Genomic DNA, 12,948 nt, shown 5'->3' with positions numbered 1-12,948 from the left:
TGGGAGGACACCGGCGATTTTCTGGAGCATCGCGCCGAGCGACGTCGCTGGTGCACCCGCGAGCGCGTGGCAGGCCCGGCCCGCGGCGGCGAGCGTGGCCGGCTGGTCCTCGGCCGTGACGGACGGCAGCACGGGCGCCTCCCCAAGCCAACGGCGCCGCTGCAGAGCTTGACGCGCATGGTGACGTTGGAGACAGCCTCGAGGCGCGAGGATGCGATGGTGAAGGGCGCGACTGGAGCACGGCTGCGCGGGCTTCCCTAGGGAGAGGAAGAGAGCGGCGGGATCGGAGATGGTGAGGCGACGGCCGCCGCCGGCGACGGTGCGGGGACTCGCCAGGGGTATCGCGAGGAGTTAGGGGAGGATAAGGAGAAGCAGCTCGAAGGCGAAGATGAGGCCCTGTTTGGTTTTCCATATCATAGCGTAGCACACAATTCCCGAGAAAAGAATCTTACATGCATGGAGTACTAAACGAAGTTTATTTGCAAAACCTTTTCACGGATGGGTGTAACTTTTCACGACGAATCTAACGATAGTAATTAATCGATGATTGGCTACAGCGATGCTACAGTACTATCCTCTAATCGTGCGGACAAAGGCCTCATTAGGTTCGTCTCGCGAAGTAGAATAGGGCTGTGGAGTTAGTTTTGTAAATTACCTCTAATTATTGGTCAAAATTTTTGTGCTACTTGTGCTAACCCAAACCAAACAGGGCCTGAGTTGGAGGAAGGCCGGGTGCAGCGGCGCCAGGAGAAGCATCGCCGCCGGCGCCGTCTCCTTCACAGTATGCTCCGAGGAGGTCAAAGAAAGATCCGAATCGAGATATTTTCGAGCTGCAGTATGTTAAAAAGTTGAGACGTCTCGAAGGTAGCGTGCGCCGTAGGATCTAGATTGGACGGCCGAATTTTTTTTTTTTTTGCTATCGTGGACGTTCTGACTGACCGCCGAGCGGTGCGCGTTCGAGCTGCAGTATGTTAAAAAGTTAGACGTCTCGAAGGTAGCGTGCGCCGTAGGATCTAGATTGGACGGCCGAAATTTTTTTTGCTATCGTGGATGTTCTGACTGGCAGCCGAGCGGTGCGCGAATGACATATTGAAATATGTATATACAAAAGTAGGGTTGTATTGGGCGCCTTTACATAGGAAAGTTTACTAGCAGACAGATCATGCATACACCACCCAAGAGGCAGGCAAGAGCTAAGAAAAGTTGCTAGCTAGCTCAGTAGCGCTCGATGATCAGTCCTCTTCCTCGACCGTGAAGTCCGGCTCCATGTGGGCTTCTTGATCGGCGCCTTGCCGTCGATGCTGTGGAGTCGGGACCGCCTCAAGCTTCCCCCGACGCCCCGCCTATCGCGGCGTCGCCGCCCTCGCGCACCCTGCAGCCTGTTCGGCTGGACATATCCGGCTGGGCTGGAGCTGCTGCCTCTCCAGCCAGCCAATCAATTTAGACTCACCTTTATCAAATTCAAACAAGCTGATGCCGAGTTGCAGTCGCTGCGGCTTATGCGCAGCCTCTCCAGCCGAACGGCTGGGAGCTGGAACCAGCCCAGCCCAGCCAATCAAGTCACCAGACCAGCGATCCGAACAGGGGGCTGATCTCCGTGGACGCGCGGCGGCGCTTGCGCTTGTGGCGCCGCCAGCCGGCCTGGATGAAGCACGCGGCCCATGTACGCCTGGTGCGAGTAGAACCGGAACTTGTCGCGGACCCGCGCGCTGTGCAGGCGCCGGAACTGTTACGCCACGAAGCGGAGGTCGTCGGCGACAAGCGCGAACGCCTCCGTGCGCCGGGGTGCACTGTATTTTTTTTCCCAATTTTGTGCCGTGGTTTTCCATTGCACTTGCACACACACGGCTTCCGCGCTCTTCCCTTCTTTCTTCGCATGGGCTACATTTTCGCGGGAAAAGAAATTCCGGCCCAAAACATAGATCATCGGAAGGATTTGGACCTCATGTTGATGGGCCTACCAAGACAACTGGGCTTCCAAAGGACACGCACGACCTGGGCCCCTGTCCAGGCAGGGAACGCCATGAACCTCGCCGTCCCCGTCCCCGTCCGCCGTCGCAGGGCGCAATCCATCTCCGCCGTCGCTCCCACCCCACCACCCTCTCCGCTTCCTCAATCGAACAAACAAGAGTGGAAGACAATGCCAGCGGCATTGGCCTTTGGTGTGGCGGGATGAACTGGGTCGAGCGCGTGGTCCCTCCTCTACCCGTGTCGCCCCCGGCCTCCACGCGCTCGATTAGTAATGGGGGCAATACCTCTGCTGCCTCCTTCTACCGCTTCTTCGCCGATTCCGGGTCCTCCTCCGGGTACCTGTTGTCGTCGCACTTTCTATGACTGTGCTGCTATTACCTCCTAGTTTTAATAACTGACCTAGGCAAGGCACTTAGGTTTCCCCTCTTCCCAACTGTGTTGCTATGTTCGCTTTGCTTTCTCTATATTAGGGTGAAGCGAGATTGGAAGCGTGTCTACATTGTAGGTCTATGGGGCTTTGACTATATTTCCCTGTTGGCTCGTCGAAATTTTTTTTGGAAGGCGTGTACCGACTAGATCAACAACTAAGGAAGCAATCTGGTTGTTGCACATCAGTTCACTACAGATATATGTTTCACCATCTTTTTTGAAAGCAAGCCTTTGCATAGTTAATTATAAGTTTACGGCTTGTTCGGTTTGGCGACTGACCCCATCCAGGATCAGTCATGTGCCACGTGATTGTTCTTATTAGGATCCAATCTCTGTCGATGGGGTCGTTTGAAAAAAAAATCCGAGGAAGCACTTCGTCGCCCATTCGCGCCTGTGGGACGGACAACTCGGTGACAGGCGGGTCGGCCCCTCATTTTGAACCAAAACGTGATTAGGATCGGATGGTTTCGGATGACATATAGCTGCAAACCAAATACTCTGTTAGAGTAATGCAGGCCATATTTTACACAAGCCTTTTGCCCCAAGCAAATTTAATTTGGGTAGGCTAAAGATGATTCCTGACAGGAGCTAAAAAGATATATGTATGGAAGCGTAAAATAGTATTTGTATTTATAAAAGGAAATATGGCTGAGTGGTGGGAAGCCTCGGCTGCATCTCAACCTATGGAGTCCCGATGTTCATTCAATGGTATGATCATCTATACTTAATGGAACATTTGGAAGGGGCGGAACTGCAAAATCTTTGAACAAACCATCTTGTTGGCGTCGGAGGTTGCCTTAAGAACAAAAGAAGACATTTTGCAAAAAGCATGTGTAATGTTGATGTGCTGATCCTGTTTAGTCGCTCATGTTGCCCCATTGTGCATTTGTGCCTTTTGTGTTGCCTACACATGTGTTTATTGTGTTGAGCTATCCTATTTTTTGAGGCTGTGGGAGGGTGCCACGCCATAGTCTTTTGCCCTTGGTTATTGTTCTGATTAACTCTTTTTTCTACCTAAAATGAAAGGCCGAGCTCCTGCCAATTTGCTTAAAAAAATTATAGTACAAAATAATAGTATATTAAATATCAATTTCATAGGTCATGGTTCTGGCACATCGGTTGCTATTTTTTATTTTCTTCTTTTGCTAACATCATTTATCTTTACTCCCATGTTAGATTTGGCTGACCTCTCAGTTCCTTGGATCATATTCAATACATTCTGAGTTTTTTTATTTGATGAAATGGTATTCACATCTGCTCTTTGTTTAGACACAAATGTAGATAAGATATTGAAACAGCACTATGTATGTAGCTTTTAAAAAAAAGGAGCACTATGTATCTAGATTTTGATTTATTTGCATTCCTTTGCTAAATGATGTATGATATGTGAAAAATATCGTCCTAGCTTCCTTTTTTGTTCACTACCATCGCCGCGTAGTTGTCATCCCATAATCTGAAGTCAAGGTTAAATATGGCGCTACATTTTCATGTGGGTCATATATTTAACTTCCACATGCATATATATTATTTCCATATATTGTTTTTTTTTCTGAAGAAAATTGTGTGGTTGCCCGGAGGTTTTGAGTTGAAAAACCTTGTTCGGTTGGCAGTGGTGGCATCTGCGGATGCCATATCCTCCCTGGAAGCATCTCTGTGGACAGCCCCTCCCTCTTAGTGGTTGTTTCAATGTGCAGGGTGGCTCTTGGTTGCTGGAACCCTGGTGGTGGTGGTGGTCTCATTGATAGTGAGTGGGTCGGTGGTTGTTTCAATGTTCAGGGTGGCTCTTTCTGTTTTTCACCTTCTCTACTATCACATAGACTGGCAGTTAACCTTTCAGGTTCTCTTAAAAAATGTATGAAAAAGTTAAATGGTATTTAATTTCTAGTAGGAAATATCAATTTCTTAGTTCATGGTTTGGCACATGGATTGCTACTTTCCATGTGCTTTTTTTGCTAACATCAATTATATTTGGATACATTCCATTCTTTTAAGTACCTTTTTATTCATTCCCTCCATATCAGGTTTTACTGATATTGCTATCTGAATTCCTTGTGTTCATATTCAATACCATCTGAATTTTATATTTGATGAAAATGAAATGGTATCCGTATCTTCTCTTGTTTAGGCAAAAGTGTGGATAGTATAGAAATAGCAGTATGCATGCAGGTTTTGATTCGTCTGCATTTCTTTTGTTAACTGATGTGTGGTATATGAAAAATATGTTTCTAGATGCCCTTACGTTTACTGCCATTGACATGTCAACCCATAATCTGAAGTCAAGGTTAAATGTAGCGATATGTTTCCATGTGGGGTCATATTTAACTTCTACACGGACCTATATTATGTACATATTATTTCCATATATTTTTGGGCTTTTCTGCAAAATATTGTGTCACTTCCCATGGATTTATATGCAAGGGAAATACTACTCCAAAGGAAGTTCCTCATCTTGCCTCCTCGCAGTGACATACCGCCTTCGATACCATCGAAGAAAAGAGGGGTGGAATCGAGGAGATCGAAGCACCCCTTTGAGCCTGATCTGAAGAAGGTTTTGGATTTGGTAGGTAACCTTCTCCCTATATTTGATTCCTACAAAATAGGTTGGATCCCTACCGATTCCGGTTGGATTTATTTTTCATGGCATCTGCGCTACCGATTTTCTTTTCATGTATTCGGAGTTCTGGATTCATCTAGATTTTTTGCGCATCTGTCAAGCGGCGTTTGTTGGAGGAGAATTTCGGAGGTTGTAGACAAAGTTTGTGTGAGGGTTAGGGACAGGATGTCGCTGATCCCTTTGTCACTGGCAAGGAGGGTGGCGATGGCATGCACAGGAGGTGTTGCGGAGGGGTCCGGTCCTCAGAGAGGGGAGTGGTAGGGGGGCATGTCATATTCTTCAGTTTGCAGGTTCAGAAATTTCAGAACTGATCTACTCAAGCCACCAAGTGAAGTCGTCGTCTTCAGCAACTTGACGCTGGAGTCAAGTCACAAACAGAGCAAGCAAGGAATACTGTTCATCGTCCATCCTCCGACTTTGTTCAGTTTACTTTGTTCAGCTGTAATAGAGGAAGTAGGATGGCACAAGGGATTCTGGGAACCATGGATATATTTGATGAACCCTAGCTCAGTAGTAGTAGAGTAGAGTAAAATAAGTGCCTTGTATCCTGAAATTTCTCTAGTTATCTGATCCTAACTTGATTCAGTCAACCGGTGGTTATATTCATGTTACCCATTGAATTTCTACTAACCATTACAGCCCAAGTAATTGTACAACTCATGTACACACGCTTATCATCATGGGTGACATATATGTCACAATGAAAGTCCATTTACGAACCAACCAGGTTCACAGAAGACTAGTCTATTCATATTAGGGTTACAGTTTTCTCTAGCTTTCTTAGATGCATGTATATGAGTACTGCTACAATCATGCTGTAATTTTTCTACTATCTACTGTCAATCTGAAAATTGCTAATCGGCTATTTCAGAACAATGATTGAGATGCAATATGTTTGGTTTCAGTACATGCATATGTAATAACCTGTGTTTCTTTACTACTTTGCAGATATTTTTGACCAGTGTAGTTTTATCCTTCTGCCCTGTTTGCAGTGCTTGGGACCCGCTTCATCTTGGCTTATCACCCAGGTAGCACCTAACCATTCTCCACCACATTGGCTCTGAGAATATCTACTTATTGCTTCTCTTCTGTCATATTGTCATCACAGCACTTTTGCAGCCCCCATACATCCTACTTCATTCTGTACGGTCCTTCCTGTTTCTCATGGGTACCTCCAAATGTTACCTGTTTATGAGGGCTCTTATCTTGACTATCATGGCCATATCAGTTGCCATGAATGTTGCATTCATTGTGGCATTGGTAATTAAGGACTGTGGATTTTCTGAGTTCATGAGAATCCCTAACACATTTCTTGAGCTGGTTGTTCTACTGTCCTTTGACTTTGCAATCTATTTGGCATTCAAACAATCGTGGCCTGTAAGAACTTTGGTGGATGAGAAAATATACTCACAGGTCTTGTTGGAAAATGGTCATGATTACAGAGTTGGCAACAAAAAGAACCACTTTACTGGTGCGACAGAAACCGATCATGTACTTGGAGAATTAGAGGACACCATCAAGGCTCCAGGGACTGGGCTTGATCCAGTTTTAGGATCTGCATGTGAAACTACTTTACTAGAACAAGTCGTGGTCTTTGATGAGGAGGATGAAACACTTGACGTTGGAGAGGCATCCTTGTCCAATCTATCCCAAGATCTTTTGGGCCAAACCGTTGGTAATGAAATTCCCATTTCTAAGGACTTATATGTTGAGCCTACTGATTCAGTTTCATGCCACAATTCATTTTTCCTCTCTGAGAATGAAGCCAATGCAAGGAATCTGATTCCTCCCTGTGGACAAGCTTTAACTTCTAAGATCCATTCAACTAAGGACATGTTTGACATGATAGATTATCTTGCTGTTGAAGGTTTTGCTAATGGAGAAATGTTTAGGAATGCTGTTTCTACTGCCTTAAGTCAACAAGTTGCTGAATTGATATCCGCAAGACGTAATGAGAAAAATGAAACCTTGAAATTCTATAATGAATATGCTTGTAGCATGAATTATGGACAAGTTCAAGAGCCTTTTTATGATCATGGCCGGTTTACTGACATTCTTGATGACTTCTGGGGGAATTTGTTTGACCTGCATGGTAAATTGACAGAAAAAGGAAAAATCATAAGGTTGGACCTTCTTATTGGGCTGGATGTTGAGGAGAACATAAAAAACTGCCCATGCTGTTTTGATGGAACATCTGGAGAACTATGTGATCGTTTTAATCTAATAAATTTAAGTGCCATGAAGACACCATCTTTGTTTAGAATCAAGAATAGCATGTGCCCTGAACAGGGAAATTGCACATTGCCTGCTGTTGTGGAGCTCAGAAGATGCATCATGGACTCATTCCTCCAGAAAGATCATATTCCATTTCAGGATGATGAATTATCATATTTTGTTATGGAAAATGATCAAGTAAAATATGAAGTTCCCATATATGAAAATTTTTACAGGGTTGCTAAGTCCATTGGCATGGAAGGCAACTGTACATCTGATTGGGCCCCTTGTCCATTTGAGGAGCTGAATGCAATGACAGTTTTGGTTCAAAAATGTCCATCACAGCAAGTAGATCAACAGGCTTCCAAGAAAAATGTTTACTTCTCCTACAATGAATTGAAAGGGCTACTCTTGAATTCTTTTCGGGGTTGTATTTTGAAAATATCGGAGCTTGAGAAATCTGATTGGCTGTTCCAGTACAGAGACGGGTATGATGAGAAGCTTATTGGCTTGGCTGCTGAAATGGTGATATTTAGAGATATATACCCAAGTGATGTATTCAGTCCAATTGTAGTAGTTGATTCTGATGGTAAAATGTTCAATATTTGCACCTCGGTCCTGGGTTGTGGAGATGCATGTATGTGGTTACCTAGTCTTGTTATTAGCTTTGGTATTTGGTGCATTTCTCGAATATTTGACATTATGCTTTTGGAGAAGCAACCTGTGATGCGAGGGGAGTATAGTATGGTTCTCAATCGCCTTCAGGTAAAATTCATCTTTTGTTTACACCTGTTTTTTTCTTTTTTTAAAAATCGCTTTCAAATGCTTCAATTCTGCTTGTATTTATGCATTAGAAAGAAATGGACCTGTAACCTAGTGGTTGCAGTGCCTTATTAGCACCCAGCAGGCCCGGGTTTGACTCCCTATGGGAGTAGATTTTCTGGGCTGGGTTAAAAATCTCCCTCGCCGCTATGCAGTGAAATACGTGTCCACTGTCTGTTACAGTGGAATATGCTCCAGTCAATGTCATGTCCTGGTAGCTGGGTTTTGGAGGTTTTTCCAGTCCTGTGGACAAGTTGTTTCATCTTAGTGCAACACCCAGGGGAGATCTTTCCCCTCAGGGCCGTGTTTATTTATGCATTACAAAATTAAATTTAAACTTTAGTTTTTTCCTCCAAATCTCTCCAATACGTAGTATGTGTTTATGCATTCCAATTGTTCAGGACACCCTCAAATGGCAGGGTTTAGGGGTATTTATAGCCTTAAACGTTCGAAAGTAGCTGGTGGGAGGACATGCAGAAACTCCTTGCATCGGACTAAATGTTTAGTACTAGTAAACTTTTACAGCCTTCATGGCATTTGGCCATCCGATGATTGGACACCTTGAAAAATACGTCTGCGGCTCTCCTGTGCAACAGACCACCCCTCTAACCCTACTTGACCGCCTGATCACAAGCTGCAATCCGTAAAACGATTGTAACCTTTTGCTCCAGGCTCAGATTTCAAAGATCTTGGGGAAGTTTGAGCTCTGCACTTGGGTTAAATTTCATGGTTCAAGTCAAATTCATTCCTCCCATTGCCTTGCCTTTTTTTGGGGTCAGGCTTTGTTTCTGCAATTTCTTGGGTCTTCCTTTGGTTTAATAGAGCTGGAATCGTGCTAATAAGACTCCTAGTGTAAGGCCAAGTCAATCAAACCGCTATTTACACGTTTTCCGCCAAACTTTGCATTATTTACCCACCCTTTTTTTGAAAGCTCTCTCTTTACATTATTTACCCACCTTGGCCCCTGTGTTTGATCGTTGAATTGTCTTACCATCTTATATTATTTGCACATAGTAGTAATTATGTACGTGTTTTGTCATTTGTATTCTCTATGTATACACATAAATTGTTCTGCTAGTGAAAACTGAAATTTACTCGCAGCCATCCCGTTGGAAGGACAGGATACTATAGTTGCTCCGAAAATGAAATATACTTGCTATCCTGTTGTGCTTTGTTTGTACTAGAGATGGTAATATAAGCTTGATAATTATTATTCTTAAGAGCTTCAATAAGGGGAAATTTGCATTTGTAACTGCCAGACATATAATGCTGAGCAATATAGTTGACTTTCCCTGATGATAGCCATGGTAAATGTGGAAAATTAGTTCAATGACACTAGAGATATTACACATTAGCATTAACATTCAACATGAGGCTGAAATATTAGCAAATATCATAAGTACTGTTCTATCTTCTGCTGACACACATATAGGATTCGTAATTTCACCAGTATTTCTTTCCTATAATTTGATTTTATCTTTTGTTTCCTGTGGACCCATTTTAAGCTAAAAAGGTAACTACCATTGTGTTGCTGGGCCAGCTTACTGATTTCTAGCGCTCTTGTTGTACATCATCAGGGTATTCTGGATCCAGCATTCCTGAAGCCTGTTCAACCAGTTCCCATATGCCCGTGCACCGACAGGGTCCCATCTGTGAGGGTGCCCAATGCAAGCCAACGCACCAGTGCAGAAGCTATGCTGGAGAAGCTGATGGAAGTTGAGGCCTCCATCTTTGGTCCAAAGTGCCATTGCCATGCAAAGGAAAAGGAAGACCTGAAGATCGTGCTGAACCGCTACAAGCACTGGTTCTCCAAGGTGGCGTCATGGCAAAGGAAAAGGAAGACCTGAAGATCGTGCTGAACCGCTACAAGCACTGGTTCTCCAAGGTGGCGTCTCAGGAGTAGATCTCCTTTTTATAGTATTTTAATAATAATAATGAATAAAAGCTGGACTCTGCAGCTGTGAACTGTGATGACAGATTTGTGTTTTCCTCTATCATCTAGTACCTGTAATGGGTGCAACTTGGACAAAAGCTATGTTGATGCCAATTGTGGCATCGGTGGATGTTGTGAACCGAAGCTTGTAATAATTTGACAATGCCTGGAGCTTTCTGTTTAATACTTGTGCTTCCTGAGCCGTGTGGATTCGTAGTCCCCTGGCCTGATGTCGTGGGTTGCATGTTTTCCTGCATGTTTTCTGTTTAATTCTTGTCTGCAGATGCAGGCGCAGCAGCATAGTTTGCTGCTGGAGACCGAGAGCACTCGTCGCAGCCTTGTCAGTGACGGATTGCTGGTCATTCATGGTGGGTGGAACTCTGGATCTTGTGTGACTCATGCGTAGCAGGTAAGCACTTTTGAGTCCTTGGGATGTAGAGCGGGCGCGGTTTCTTTGGTACCAGTGCCGGTTGCCAGGTATGCTTTGTTGAACCAGTTGAGGTCTGTCGAACCCTGATGGAAATCCCCGAGCTGAAGAAGATTTGGGACAACAAGAACTCAGTCCGCCATGAGCAGAATTGTTCGATATAGTTTGAGAAATTTTCCTCCAGTATTACTGTTAAGAGTTACTATCACTGTGGTTACTACTATTGCTAGATACTCCCTCCGTTCTAAAAAGAATGTAAATCTCGCTTCCCGAGAAGTCAAACACTTTTAATTTTGACTAAATTTATACAAAAAATTACTAATATTTGTGTCTCCCAATTGATGTAGTATAGAAATATGTTACATGATTAATCTAAAGATATTTATATTGTAATATATATATTAGTACTATTTTGTATAAATTCGATCAAAGTTGGAATTGTTTGACTCCTCGAGAAACAAGATTTATATTTTTTTTTTGGACGGAAGGAGTACTTCAGACCAGGTGCAGCAACCTGAAAACGAACCAGGACAGGACGTTCACCTCCTGCGTGCTTTGGCCACTGAAGAAAAGCAGACGTCTGATGCATGTGGAGGTGGAGGACAAGAACCACTCTCTCGCTCTATCTTGCTCATCCACAAGCTTGAGTCCCCCTCTTGACGAAATGCACTCGCCGCATTCTGTTTGGGCAAGAACTCCCACGCACAAGCACAAGCCGGCACGTATTTGGGGAGTCATGTGCGAGCAAGCCGGTCGGCCAGAAACTCCTCTTTTGACAAATCTTCGGTCCAAAAGGAAAGGCCGAGGAGGTACTTGGGCCGACATTGTGCTGCAGCCAGCCAGTCAGCAGTCACTGACAATGCCCATTACGGGCCCTCCATCGAGCCGAAAGCAAATCGTCCTCGCCGCCCTCCCCCTCCGAGGCCCAGACAGACCGGCCAGTGCCTACAACGACGGAACGCCGCGGCACTGGCACCAGTGTGGGCGACAGGATACGGAGCGCCACGCCCACACCACGAGCGGCCACGGCGTGGCACGGGCGGGGGGCAGCAGGGAGCTCTTGCTTCTGGCACCACCACGAAAGCAGCGTGACGCGACGAGCGAAACGACCCGGGGAGCCCGGCCGGCGGCGCCCGTGCGCCTCCCACGCCGAGCGCACCAGCGGGGGCAGGCAGGCCTTCCCAACGCTTGACGCTTCCTCGCCGTGGCCGGCCGGCCGAGCAAACGGAAATCCGGTTGCGGAGGCCATCGCGGCGCGGCCGATCGAGCCGGGAGGAAGTTTGGAAGGCCGGCCCCGTGCGTGTCGGCGATGCATCCGTGCTCCGCGCCGTGCCCTACAGTGGCACGCTGACAGGCGTGAGTCCGGCAAAAGCTGCGGTAGCTTTCCGCCTTTCCCGGCCGCTGCCGTGCCCGGGCCGGGACGCCGGGGGGAAGAGGGGGACGTTCCCCTCCCTGACAGCGCCGTCCGGTCGCAACTTGCTCGTGTCCGGTAGAACATGTGGCCAGCAACACGACGCTGGCGCCCCCTCCAGCTGGCCCTCGGCGGCGCGGCCCGGCCCGGCGGCCCTCGGCGTGAGTCACGCCGCAGGTCTGCAGCGACCCGCCATGAATGGCCACAGCGATTCAGGTACTCAGCACCGGCAAGGACGTCGTCCTGCGTCCTGTCCTGACGGCCGTCCTACGCCCAGGACTCCGCGCCGAACCGTCCCCGGCCGCCGGCTCCGCTCGCCAGCGGGCAAATGATTCCGCCGCGCGCGCACGCCATACTCGTGTTGGTGCGGGGAGAACACGTACGACGACAACCCCGCTGCGCTCCCCGCTCACATGCTGGGAAGGAACAGACGAACAGTAGCGGAGAGCTAGGACACGCCCGCGTGATCAGTCGATGCTTCAGGATGCTGGACCTGGCCAATCCGTCGCGTAGTAGTAATATTTGGCTCAAGATCCAACTCAGAGAATAAAGCAAGCACATCAGGTAGCCGGGCCCGCACGCAAAAGCCGGGCCACGCAACAGCGGCGATTTGGCGATCGCGGTTCACCGGCCGGAGGCCGCCGGGCGCCGGAGTCTGCACGCCCAGGCGCACCGCGGGTCCGCGGCCCACGCGGCCACGCGACTGCACGAGCGGGCGAGCGGCGTCCTGCTGCCGTAGTGCCGTGCTGCGCCAGTGCATCTCAGGGAATCGGGAGGGTCTGCCGGCCGCTGGTTCTGGTTTGCGTCATTGCGTGTTGCTGTGCTGGTGCTGCCTACTGCTGCGTGCACAGTCTGCACTAGCGATCCACAACTCCACTGCAATGCAAGCTCTCCCTCTACTAGTCTACTAGGTAATGATTATTGATTAATAAGCCATAAGTTTTGTTAGGGTTCTCAATTTCTAATTCAATGTATTTATTGAATATGTTAGATGTTGTCTTCGAAGCACTTGTCGGGTGCTCAGAAAAGAAACAAAAGAAAATGAGAAGAGCAGTTGATTGAATCACAAAAAGGTGCTCTACATGGATTGAATCACAAAAGGGTTCTTATTTTGAGGTAATCATAAT

The 12,948-nt window shown here is 46.9% G+C and overlaps 1 protein-coding gene across 3 annotated transcripts; it reads left to right on the top strand.

Moving 5' to 3' along the window:
• The first annotated feature begins 2,043 nt into the window (after positions 1 to 2,043).
• LOC120656510 lies at positions 2,044 to 10,184 on the top strand. Of its 3 annotated transcripts, XM_039934617.1 has the most exons (5): positions 2,044 to 4,960; positions 5,963 to 6,042; positions 6,123 to 7,993; positions 9,628 to 9,799; positions 9,865 to 10,184. In XM_039934617.1, the coding sequence occupies exons 3-5, from the start codon at positions 6,179 to 6,181 to the stop codon at positions 9,951 to 9,953; spliced, it is 2,076 nt and encodes a 691-aa protein (XP_039790551.1). In that variant the 5' UTR covers positions 2,044 to 4,960; positions 5,963 to 6,042; positions 6,123 to 6,178; the 3' UTR covers positions 9,954 to 10,184. The 3 variants fall into 3 exon arrangements, with proteins under 3 accessions (XP_039790551.1, XP_039790550.1, XP_039790549.1); XM_039934616.1 differs by having other exon boundaries at positions 2,047 to 4,960; positions 9,628 to 10,184; XM_039934615.1 differs by having other exon boundaries at positions 2,047 to 4,960; positions 6,114 to 7,993; positions 9,628 to 10,183.
• The last annotated feature ends 2,764 nt before the right edge of the window (positions 10,185 to 12,948 follow it).

The sequence above is a fragment of the Panicum virgatum genome, chromosome 1N (genome assembly GCF_016808335.1).
Source record: "Panicum virgatum strain AP13 chromosome 1N, P.virgatum_v5, whole genome shotgun sequence".
Lineage (NCBI taxonomy): Eukaryota > Viridiplantae > Streptophyta > Magnoliopsida > Poales > Poaceae > Panicum > Panicum virgatum.
This window is presented reverse-complemented; position numbering and strand designations above follow the sequence as displayed.